Source organism: Lichenostomus cassidix, chromosome 13, assembly GCF_008360975.1.
Source record: "Lichenostomus cassidix isolate B80296 chromosome 13, HeHo_3.0, whole genome shotgun sequence".
NCBI lineage: Eukaryota > Metazoa > Chordata > Aves > Passeriformes > Meliphagidae > Lichenostomus > Lichenostomus cassidix.
The window spans coordinates 14634925-14647895 of NC_139494.1; the positions used below are offsets into that span (position 1 = coordinate 14634925).

At 40.9% G+C, this 12971-nt stretch overlaps 1 protein-coding gene across 10 annotated transcripts in view; it reads right to left on the bottom strand.

Annotated features, from left to right (window-relative positions):
* Positions 1 to 12971, bottom strand: part of EBF1 (EBF transcription factor 1) — a 265638-nt gene that overhangs the window by 48943 nt on the left and 203724 nt on the right. For all 10 annotated transcript variants that reach the window (XM_085073848.1, XM_085073843.1, XM_085073842.1 and 7 more), the window contains exon 10: positions 12409 to 12535. In XM_085073848.1, the coding sequence (XP_084929974.1) occupies positions 12409 to 12535 (127 nt within the window). The remainder of the gene's footprint in view (positions 1 to 12408; positions 12536 to 12971) is intronic.

Sequence of the window (12971 nt, forward strand, 5' to 3'; positions counted from 1 at the left end):
AGGCCTGATGGGCACTTTGCGTGGGAAATTTAATTCCAAACAAATATGCTTTTTACTTCCCCTCAGCTAAAGGGCGACCATAATTCACTGAAATTGTTTCTTACAAAGCAGATAATCCTGTGCACCTTAGAGTGATTTAATTAGCTTCCGTAGCTGTCTCCTGCTAAGTGTTTAAAGCATCTGCAAATCAAATCATGTTAACTCATCTGCTGCACCACTTTCTTTGTTCTGTGCATAGGACCTTCCTAATAGCATTAATAGAAGCATGAGTTTCCCTGGAGAGGGGAGTAGCAAAGTGAGTTAATTACATAGTTATTGTAAAATTGTGTACATTATTCCACAGAACACGCTGGGTAAGTATTGAGTTGCTGCACGGAAAATAACGACAATTTTGGGTGATCCCAAAGACCCAAACGGTGGAATTTGAAAGGAAAATGCAGATTCCCATCGAAGCTGGGGGAATTCTGCCAAATTCCTGCACGCAGTCTGCCTGGCCTGGCTGCTCATGGACTGCAGTGCAGGATTCTGGCTCTTCCCTACACTTCAGCTGCAATTTCTATCCTCACATTTACTGCAGGATTACAAGATCGAGCAGTAGGAGGTACAGTAATCTCCATTCAATGTTTTATAACACTTTAAAAATTTTAAAAGGAAAAATAAAAAATCCCTGGGATTTTCTGCCATAAATTGTCTAGATTTCTGCTCATATCCATTTGGTCTAATTAGGCATAGCATCAGAGACCCCTCAAGGAGCAAGTCCAGCAGTTTCTTTGGATCTGGGCATCAGTACTACAGTGGGGCAAATAATTAAATAATTCACAGCAAACTATTCCTAGTCAGTAACTCTCCAAAGAGATATTTTTTTCCAAATATTCTGTTAAAATAAAGTATTTGTCAAATAGTTTTTCTGACTCACCTTATCCTTACAGACAGATAATTACAGAGTGGATTGTCACAAATTTTTAATTTAAATTCTCCATTTACAGCATACATTCAGCAAGGTCATCACCTCACCTGTGTCTTTGCTGGGTTTGAGTCATACATCTTAACAACAAACAGTTTTCCATCCTTTTGTCCAGGCAAAGACATACACACCATGGAAAATTCGCTTTCCATGGCACACTCTGAGTTTTTCTCAGAAGGGATTGTTTCAGCAAACTCACTTGTTCAAACATTCACAGGGAGCCAAACACTACAGGGAAACTGAAGGAAATTCATTGCCAAAAAACAAATGAATATTCATGGTCCACAGAAATACCCTTATTTCCCAGCTCTAATCAGCATGAACATCTGTGAAAAAAAGTCTAATGGGGGAAATTGGAGAGGGGAGGGGGGTCATTTCCATCCTTTCCCTTAGGCCCCAATTTAAAGGAGGTTCATTTGTCTTTTTAACAGAACTTGCAAGCGATGCAAGGATGAACAGTTTTGGTGAAGAAAGGACGTGGCCTTGTCTTTGGGAAATTTGAATTAAATTCTTCATCCTAGAACAAAAGATACCTGGTGCAGGTTTTTGTTCCTGTCCCTGATCAGCCCAGAGAGTCCTTCTGTCAATAACAGCTGACAGAAACACCCAGGGAAAATCCAATCTCAGGCAAATAGGTGAGGCATGTCTCAGTCTCATCCTTTTAAATAAATGACATGCATAGTTCAAGGCAAGATTTAAGGGGGAAAAAAGTACCTCAAAATTAAAAACCTGTCAAAAAAAAGTTTTTGTTTTTCAGTATGAGTGCCACCTGAAGACTTTCTCTTTTGGAACAGCAATGTGATGATTATTTCTAGTAGCTGTGGACAACATGCATGTGAACTTTGGGTAGCATTCTTTTTGGAGTGGTGAAAATAGTCAGAGATCTACATTTGGAAAAAATATTTCCCTATCAGAAGTGACCTTTCAACATGAATTCATGGTTACTTCTGGCAGCAACCCTTTGCCTTTCATTTTTACAAATATAAGTTTGCTGCTGGAACTGGCTGAGCACACAAACTACATATTTTTATTTGATGAGTTGTAGTCTCCTATGGAAAGTATCCCAGTGAAAGCTGGGAATTGGGTATAAGTTATGAGAAAAAAAGCAAAACACAAGAAAAAGGAGACAATAAGTAGATGTATTTCAGAAACTATCAGGGATTGCAATATTTGGGGTAATAGCTACTTTCCTACACGGCACGTGGGGCACTGAGGGTGAAATGCTTCTCCCCCAGCTTCAGCCAGACAAGTGGCTGTTGGAGCACTTGGTTAGAGCCATGTGCAGGCAGAGGACAGAGAGGTTTCCTGATGGTTCAACCACATCTAAGATGACATCTAAGACATTTTTATCAGGTATAAAAGGGCCTCAACATGTTGAAAAGGGTTAAACCCACCCTGAAAATTTCAAATTTCACAATTTTTCATGGGTATCCCAGTTTTGCTCTGAAATTTTTCACATATTTAAATGTGGAGTTTGGCACCAATTTCTGTTTTAACAAACACGTATTTTTCCTAGATGACTGTTACAACACCTTAAATGCCATGTGCATTTTCTGTCCCATGGGGTCTTAAAAAAATACCATATTTAGTTGCTTGTGTGGGGTTTCTCTCTGTATTTTTTTGGTTGAGTTGTTTTAGGTTTGTGTGTTTGTGTGTGATTTGGATGGTTTTTATTAACTCTCTATCTGCTGGGTGTGGGTTTTCCTCTTTTTAACCACCAATGCTGACACCTGGTGCTATCCAACAGCAGTTTGAGTCCACAACTCTTCAAGCAAAGAGGTTAACCACAATTTATGGCAACAGGAAAAAGAAGAAAAATCATGTTTGGGAGGGAAGGGAGAGGACAGAAGTTAAAGAAGACACTGAGAGCTGAAATAACTGTAATACCTAAGGGCAAAATGTGCAAGACTGCAGCTCTTCAAAAGCAACTTCCCAAATCCAGCCCCTTTACTGTGATACTGAGTGGATGGTTCACACTCATCTCCCCAAGGTGTAAACTGCCAGGAACTCCCTGGTCCTTGACAGCAAAGATTGGTGTGGAATGAAAGAAGTTCATGAAGAATAGCTGCAAAAGCACAGCCTAATTTACATCGTGCTAACATGCTGGTGTTTGAATATATCAAATAACTTCTGTCCTACCTTGTGGAATAAAACATCTGCATCTGCTTGGCTTGGCGGAATTAAGTCATGATGGTTTTATTCTCCTGTAATTAACTGCTCACAACAGGCCAGCGGAAAGATCCAATGGCAAAACACCTTTCAGTGAAGGTTATGCAGTCAAATACAGGCCTCAAACAATTGTGTTTGAGATTTATTTTTTTTTTAATTAAAAAAATGGAGCAGTATTAACATCACAATGTTGTCCCTTAGCAACAGCAGCAGCTGGGTGATGACAGTGACCTGCCAGGAGGTCCCAAGGAACCTTGTTGACATTGCTGAAACTTTTGTGCAGGTTGAATCTTCAAGGAAATTCTGCTTTCTCTAAGACATTAGTCAGACATTATCACGAGATAAATGTGGCTCAATGCCACAAGTCTCCCATCATTTAAAACAACTATTTTCCGAGTTATCTCCTGTGGTGTCACCAGCACAGCAACTCTGCAGCCTACAAGGCATGTCTGCACTGCAAAGCTTCATACAAAAGTACTCAAAATAACTTTAAATAAAGTATGGATGGACATTTTAACCTGTGCCAGGAGGCACCTCTGCAAAGTTTTGGGCCAGCCTGAGAAGCTGCCAGGATTGAGACTTGTCATATTGTGATTAAACTGTTTCCAGCATCTCTCTCCAGCCACCAGGGCAGACCACACCACTTATGCACTTGATATCTTCGTAACTAAGCAGAAGAGTCTGTGTGGGTTCTTGCAAGACAGCAGAAAAGTACAAAGAACTTCACACTCCATGCAATAAATTGCTCTTGCATCCACTGAGATGAAAGGCTAACAAGTACAAGATTTTCCTTTTATCTACATATTAACAAAAAAAGCCTGAATCTGTAGACATGGGCTATATTGAGGCACATCTTCTCTGTAGTCAGTGCTGTCAGGAGCTCTAACCAGGCTAGAGAAGCACTAGTGGCTGTGTAGGGATGCTGCTACAAGCACAAGGAACGAGGCTGTCCAAGTCCTGCCTCTGGGGAATGATGCTGCACATCCCAGAGCTGGGCACTTGTGAAACAAAATGCCTCAGCAAAATGAGCCCTCACTAACAAGCACCTCAAAGGATTAAGCACATCTTAAGGAGGCTATTTGGCAGGCAGTGCTGGGTGAGAACGTGCCTCAGGCAGCTGTGCACTAAATTCAGGTTCTGACTCCCTCTCCAGAGCCAGCATGCCATGGGCACCTTGGAGAGCCTGGCATGGCTTGGCCATTCCTCAGCCCCACTCAGGAAATCCTGCTCACCATTCCAGCAGGAATCAAAACATGCTGCACCCCACAAGAGGAGCAGGAAGGATGAGTTAGGTACATAAATTCCCACGAGGAAGCCAGAATTCCCAGACTATGAAACAAGTCAATGGCAACAAGTAGTTGGGGATTCTGCTTCCTGGACCAGCAGAGAGACAGTGCCTTGTTCCCTCTTCCTAGGGCACAGGATCACAGGGAATTAAAGGTGATCAGTACAGCCTCTGCTGCAACTCCAAACTGCCCATTTCTTGGTGTTTGGCTAACCTGGATATCCACACATTAAAGAAACAAGGCAGTGAAGCCCTCTGTAGAAACAAAGTACAATGCAGACTTTTTAGAAATTCATCTCAGCTCCCCATTTTATTGGCCTATTTTTTTAAAAAAAGAGGGAATAATATCTCATCAAGTGACATGAGCTAAAAGGAGAATAAAAAAAGATTAATAATTTCAGTCTGGAATAAGAATTTTGAAGCAAAGGTATGAAAATTTAAAGGTATTGGGGTGGGGATAAAGAAAAGAATTTACAAGGCTTATTTTGTGAATCCAGAGGGTTAATTTATCATGAAGTCTGTAACTTGAAAAGTAAAAAATGGTTTATTGGCTCGGAAGGTCAGATAACAATGTTATATCATATTCAATGGGTTAAGGTTCCAAGGGTCTACAGGGCTGCATGACAATCGCAGGAATCCTTATTAAGTCTATTTTACACCTTTATTGTTAATAGCTTTCTAATCCTTTACCACAAATTTATAGTTTAGAAATGGCAACACATCTTAAAGATTAAAGGTATGTGACAAACAGTTCATGTCCTTTAATAATCAAATCACATAGTTTAGATTGGGGGCTTATCAGGCTTTTTCCTACTCCATGGTTTCATAGGTAGAAAATACTTTATATCCCTATTACATGAATGATGAATGGGACCATTGGTTATGGGCTGTTATTTGCTTGGCTGTAGTCAATATGTTTTCTTTGGACAGGGACTTCAGTGATTTATTTCTCTTTTGGCCTTATCACTTATTAACTCAGGGCAGACAGAAACAGCCAAGGTTGTGAATAAGGACTAGTGCCCATTTAGACTTCTAATATCAGAGAAAATATTCTTTTTAATGATCCAGCTACCCTTTGCTGCGTAGACTCTGATTGCACTTCCCTCTAACTAGAAAATAAAGGTCATATTTCTTGGAAAGTGTATACATAAAATATGCAAAATAATATGTTTCCTTCACAGGCAGCTTTATTCTGATGGTGGCTGTAATTGCTTTCATTTTGAAGCTGTCCTACAGGTACCCTGCACACTTCTAGTGATTGTTTTTTGCACTGTGTTATGGTGCTACCAGTGTTTAAGAAATGCCAAAAATATGACTGTTCTGTGTTCTTATTAGCACAGAATAGGAATTTTCCAGTTTATCTCCATCATCTCCTCACTGTCTGGTAACAGTTTTCCCTGCAAGCAATTAGGATTCCTCCCAGCTTCCTTTCCTGACTTTTTGCAAACCAAACCAACCACCCTGATATTGCTAATGTTCCACCCTGATAACTGTCTACACTTCACCCCACTGGGCTTGTCCTTACAAGCTTCAAAATAAATATTTTGGTAACAACATTAAACAACCCTCCTCCACCCCAAACCACCACCAAAATAATAATTATAATTATTATATTCAGTTATTATAATATAATAACTGAAATTATTTTACCTAGAAAAAAAAATTGCAGGGATTTTTTTTCTTTTTCCCTAAAAGTTTCCAGGCAGGGCAGGTGACTGGCTCAGTTAATGGACTGGAACACGCAAAGGGCCAGGTTCAAGCTTAACCTCAGAGATTTCCTGAGAGCAACTTTCCTTCTCAAGGGCGGGTAACACCCAGATCACATCACTGCTGAGGGGTTGGAGGGAGAGACTGCACCAACCCCAGCCTTGTTTTCCCATCTGTGTTTTCCCTGCAGTTTCCTGGACCCAGCAAGGTTGCCAAGAGTTCTCCAGTGATTGTGGCAAACTCCTATGGAATTCAGGAGTGCAGCTTAACTTCATCAGCCCAGCACACCACCCCAAAGGCAGCTCCACGCCTGAGCTCCACCTGATGCCTCTGGAGCCCCCATGGCAAAGTCCAGCTGGGAAGGAACACTTGGCACAGTGAGATAAAGGGGGAATGCAGTAAAATGTGCATTAGGAATTTTTTTTTTTTTGCTTGTTTCCAGAGACATTGATTAAATTCCCCAGTTAAAGTTCACATTTACAAAGTTTTGATTTCATTCATCCTTTCTTGATTGTGCTCTAGAGTGAGGATTTACCATCTCTGCTCCATGGAGCCTCTCTGAGATCATATATATTATATGGAGCAACCTGCAGTACAGGGCTCTCCTGCTTTTAAGAACAGACAGCTCTTACTTTAAACTGTATCTATTTCTTTGCATTGAAGGATTTTGTTCTCTTCTTCTGCAGCATTTTGTGACTATTTAACTTCAAGACATCTGATACTTTTTATTCTGCCACTGCTATTAATATTTACTAGTGAGAGCCAGATAAAAACTGCTGTTAAAAACAAATGGCATTCATTTGCTAGCTACCAGATCTCATAGCTGGTCACTCTTCTGGAGAAGTGATGTGCTCTATATTTCATTTCAGCTTAATGATCTTCATATCTCTGAGGGTGAAGAATTTTATAAACACATCAGGATAAAACCTGAGACAGCGTCAGAAATGCTGGATTTTTTCTTTTATTTTTATTGTGCTGTTGATGGTGGCCTTCTCTCCTGATTTATACTAATCAGTTATTTAAGTGCTCATGATTTAATAATAAACACACATGAATGAGGCATTGTAAAACTAATGAGGTTGTGGATTACTGATTTTGAGAATAACTGCCAGTAGGTTTTACCATTTCTCAGGAGCTAACAGACACAGAGCCACGGCCAAGGGTTGCTGGTGGAAGGATCAAACTGCAGTCTACAGGGATCAAGAAACTCCAGTGGGGCTACAGGAACCTCTTGACAGCCAGTCTGTCTCTTATCACTACTTTCTCCTTCCTTTTTTTCCCCTTTTTTAATTTTTTTTTTTTATGTCTACAAACTCTGGAATTCTCCATTCTGAAAACTGATTGTTTGATTGATTTTGTATCTTTTGAACTTTGCATAGTTCTTGGTGCCTTCTTGAAAAGAGAAAGTTTTCCTAGCAAAGGAAATCACTGAAATTTACCAGGTTGGAAATTTAAAGGGCTCAAGATCAGTTTTTAGGTGGTTGCAATTGTGACCAGATCTCTGCACATGACTCCAACCTCTGCTTCCAGGACCATGGACTGAAGTTTTAAATGGCAACAGGTAGTTTGTGATCTCTTACTCTTGAAGGTATTTGACTTACAAAAAAAAATTAAAAGAGAATGATTCTCAGAAGACAACTAATCCTGTACTTCTGTAACTAAAACCATCCAAAACTAAAAATGTGAAAATGAAGTCACCTACAACAGAGACTTCTAGATATGTTACCCAAATCATCTGTGATCTGCCAGGCCCTTTCTGTTTGTACACAGACTCAAATGTTTTCAGAAGATTTTTCCACATGAGGCTATTTCTTATTTGTAGCAAATAGGGGAGTGAGAAGTTCCCTGAGAAGCCCTGTGACCTTTCAGAGACAGACGCAGTTTCCCAGAAATTCTGTGAATATCCTGACCTTCACAGCACCAGGATTTCCACATCTCTCCACACACAGTGGCCCAACAGTGTAAGACAAACACTGGTCAGCCCTGGCAGTATCCACTCTGTCCTACTGAGCCTTTGTCCCAGATATCCTGGAGGATCAGAGCTCAGTTTCTGGGATATTCCCACTGCCCTGTGTGCCTTCACTCACCCTCCACCCAGCCATTCCCACCAGCAGCACTTGTAGAGACAAATCCCATCCCAGAGCTCGTAACAAACCCCAAATGGCCGTGGGGGACTTGCCTGTTCCTCCTGGTGCCCCTCAGCACACAAAGGGTTCAGCCCACAGCCTCCCTGCAAGCCTAATGCAAATTAAAGTGGTCCCTAAATTCCAACCTGTATCCAACCATGTAACCTATTTCCAAAAGAAGGAACAGCGTTTGGGGTTCTGCTCAGCCAAGAATCTGAGTTAACCCCGTGTTGCACACATAACCTCAGTGGCAAAGCTCTGTACTTCTGGCCCCTATGAAGTCCTTTGCTCCATTTTGGAGGCAAAAGGACAAAATCTCAAGCTGAGCAGGTGGTAGGAGACACAGCATAATGCATTTTTATGGAGCCTCCATATGTCCTTTCCAATATGCAGTGAGATAAATTCTCGTCTCACTTACAGTCGTGCAGTTCCACTCAAATCTTGCAGTTTAGTACCACTGCAAAAGCCACCTGTGAAATTCAGGTTGTCCATGGTGCACTCCTTTTTTTAAATTAAAACAAACCAAAACAAAATCTCAAAGGCCCGTCTAGGTATTACAAATCTGTGCCTATTCTCATCTCTTACTTAATTCAACCAGATATGCCCTGAGTCACTCTTCCAAACTACCTATGGATTTGTATCTTTAATCTCTTGCTTTATCTCAGTATTTCAAGTCCTAAAATAATGGTAGTGACACATACCTGACTCCCAAGTTGTGACACAAAGCTTAATTCATTCAGTGCTCTCCAATGCCAGAAGAGACTTAGGGATGTGAGGTGCCACAGCATGTTTGGGTATTTCTGTGTGCAATATGGACTTTTTGTATTATTCTAAACTGAAGACACATTCAAGGTGGGTTCAGACTTGTGCATTTCTAATAACATTCTCTCAGGAATGTCAAAGCTTAAAATCTAAGAAATAATTAATTCCTCTCTACGTGCATGCTAATGGCTTGCTCTGCAGATGGAAAATAAAAAACTTATGTTTTCTTGTAAGCACAGGGTTGACACTGGTTTATTTCTTTCAGAAATACTCACAAAAGCCAGGATCTCTCTGTATATATGTGACCTTGATTCCTAGATGGCACATGGACTACTTAGAGATCATGTTACTAAGTTATTTGCAGTTAAAGAGGAAAAAAAGGCTAAAATTAATGGGTCACTGGGTATTTTCTTCTGAGAACTTAACTACTTAACAGTAAGAAAAAAACAGTTTACAGCCAGGTGGCTTGAGGGGATATTTTGTTGAACACTGATTAAAAATAATTTCTTCTAAATGAGACCTGACCACAAAATGGGACCATTAACGAGCAGGGACATTCTCACCAGAAAGGAAACTACGCTTGATCAACTCCTGCACCGCCCACAAACCCCAGGTCTTGTTCTCTCTCTCTCACACACACTCTCTTGCTTTTCTCCCCCTCCTTTTTCTGCTCTCCCCTTTCCTTGTTCTTAATAGCAGGGTAAATAAGCAGCAAGTGATGCTGAAATGTTTTCGGCCAAAAACAGAGGCCAAACTCCTCTGAGAAAACATTTGGCCTCTGTGGTTTTGTAATATGTTCCAGAACACTGAGTTCACTGAAGAACATTGTGAAAAACTCCCATCGGCTGGAGTGATGCTGGGGAATGTTACTGTATCCCAACTTCCAATTGGTCCATTTCCTGCAGGCCTTGTTAAAAAAAAAAAAAAAGAAAAAAGGAAAAAAAAAGGGGAAAAAAAATAGTGCTATGTGGGAGTTAAAACAAGTTCTCATGGGAAAAATGAATGGCAAGAAATTCTAGCTTTAAAAGAAACAGCTAATCTGCTAGTTTGATTGTTCTTCAAAACTTACAATGAACCAATAATCCTAATTAAAACCACTTGGCCTAGTTCTCTAAAGCATCATAGCTTTTTCTATGCTTCGTTTGTACACACCATAGACTATTAGTTTTTTTCTAGTGCTCACTAACAAAGTGCTGACTTTGTTGGGATGGCTGAGCTAATTTCGTGAACTCAGTGTGAAACCTTAGCTAAACAAAATTGTGGTAATTTTCCTTAATTTGTAAAAGTGATTGGAGTGCAAACAAAATTTTCCTCTTGGGTCAATCCTATAATTTTCAATTAACTAAAACTAATCGGCAGGCGTGTACTGAACCTGCATTTTGTTTAAAGGGCTGGAAGGCACTTCTGAAGGTCAGGATGCATTAATTGTTTTTATTTTGGTTTCATTTAGTCCTTTTTAAAAAGCTACATTTAAGTCAGGGTGGCTCTAAAAGGAAAATGCAAATTGTGTGAGGTAGGATTTCAGTCACAACAGCTTTCCTGTATCTATTGTAACTGAATAAGAGAATTGTGCATGGACTGGATCACCTTTGATTTTATCATTTTTATCATTACTGTTTACTATTTTATAACTTCCATTTACTGAATGAGAAATACTGTGTTTTAAACACCAACCTGAAAATGCGTATATGGAAACACTCTCCCTACTGGGACGCTTTATTTCCACATTCAGCCATCTGCTTCTGGGCAGACAAGCTAAACTGCTGCCCTCCTTTTTACTGGAAAAGCTAATTAATGATGATCTGAAAAGCAACCCCAAAATGGGCCCAAGACATTTTTACATTTCAAGAAGTCATCAAAAATTTCCTTGCAAAGTTAAGGAGAGCAGGAGAATTAAGGAGAGCCCTTTTTTTCCTTCCATGTGCACACCTGACATTTCACCAGCCCCAGGGGCAAACACCCCAGTGGGGTCACAACAAGCAGGACAGAAGAATGCAAGAAAGAGAGGAGGGAAAGGATTCGTGGTCAAACAGTCCAGAGCTCTGGCCAACACCCTCCTGGGATGGTTCACACCATCAATTTACACCAACCATCAATCTGATCCTTCTTATTTTGTGCCAATTCATTCAAACTCTAAATAAATATTTTTATACGATGTGTTATTGTCTAATATATGGATTTCCCCCACAATGCTGAAATCATAATGCTCACACAAATAAACACACACAGCCTCCACAAGTGCCTGCTGCTCAGCCAGCAGGGCAACATGTGGACATTTTAGGAGCCATAATCCCAACTGTGGGAGAGGGTATTTGAAAAAGACAACAAAGCTTTCTAAGGCACCTTTGTTCAACTTGCTTGGTGTTAACAAAATTCAAATGAGAGCTTTCCTCCCCAGCTGGAGCACAGAAATTCTCTCCTCTGCCTCGAGTCCCTGTGTGTACAGTGACAGCTGGAGTGATGGTTGTGCCCAGTGGAATTCAGAATGCCTTAGTCACAAGTATTCATGATATATCCTAAAGTTTTAGGGACATTTGGGGATGAGAAAATGAATTGCATTGGGTTGTGCTGAGCCACAGTTAAGGCAAACAGTTCCAGCATAGTCCTGTCTGTAAATGTGAACAAGTGCATTAAAAGCACATCCAAACCAGGGCAAAGCTGTTAATTCATGTAGCACACATATCTTCTGAGGAATTGACATATATAATTTTTTTTAAAAGTTAGGCTGCTACTTGATTCATTTCCCAGGCCATTCTTATAACTAATGAGAGTGGTTTGACACTGACAGTACCTGCAATGTCCCAGTGTGGCTTTTTTGCTAGCAAATCTTGAGGCCAAATCACTGAACTGAGGGCTGCCCAGTGTGGCAGAGCACCCCAGAGCACACTGCAGGTCACTGTGTCTGCAGCACTGGCTGGGCTGAGAGCTACCTGAGCTCCCTGGAAGTCAGAGACACTTGTGGTGAGATGAGCTGGCAAACAGGCTGCTGCTCTGAACACTTGCAACACTTGCTGGACAATGTTAGATGGAGATGTACAGCAGGATCCTTCTCAAGGCAGGTTGGTGCATTTGGCTCCTTGTGCTTTGCACTCTTCCTCTGTTTCTTTAAGTTCTGGAGTATCTGTTTCCCTCCTTCCTCCCCCCTCCTGGGTAAAGAGATGTCCCACTGCGAGGACAAACAAGCAAACAAAAATCCCACACTGGTTTGTTTTCAGGTTCATCCCTACAGTCACCCAGTTCTGACTCCAACCTCAAACTGGTGCCTTCAATGACATCCTCAGCCAAAATAAGATACAGCACAGCTTTTAATGACAAAAGCAGAAGCCTTAACAAGTGTGATATATTGCCTGCCCTATTTCTCCACCTCATATCTAACACCAGTAAAGCACCCATACCTGTGTAAATGAATCTTCCAGGCGTTCCCTTGCAAAACTGCTTAGACTTGTAGGACAATGTGACTTCTACAACCCCTGGGATATGTCGGGGAGGCGTCTGTACACGGATGGCATGTGGAGTAATCAGCTAGAGAAAACATCGAGAAGGGAGAAGAAAGAGAAAAAAAAAATGCACTGTTAGATGCTGAACACTTCTTTAATAACACTTTCCTCTCAGATCACAGTAAACAAGCTTTGAAACATGTAATTAACCTGTCAATGTTTGAATACAATCTTGATGTAACCCACACAAAAGCCAGTGACTACAATATTTACAAGCATTCTCGTAACAACATTATTCCTGTTTTCATACATGGCAGGCACTTGCTTCCTAGTACAAGCATCAGCCCTGCTTTAATGCAATAACTCCACATAACAGCACCAGGACACCCTGTTTGCTGGGGTGAGCATTGGGGTTGTGTCAGTGTCCAGCAAATCAGATTCACAAATGACACACTATGACATGTGTGAACACAGCACAGCACAAGCCCAGGGTTTTAAATACTCCAGTCCCCAGCTGACAT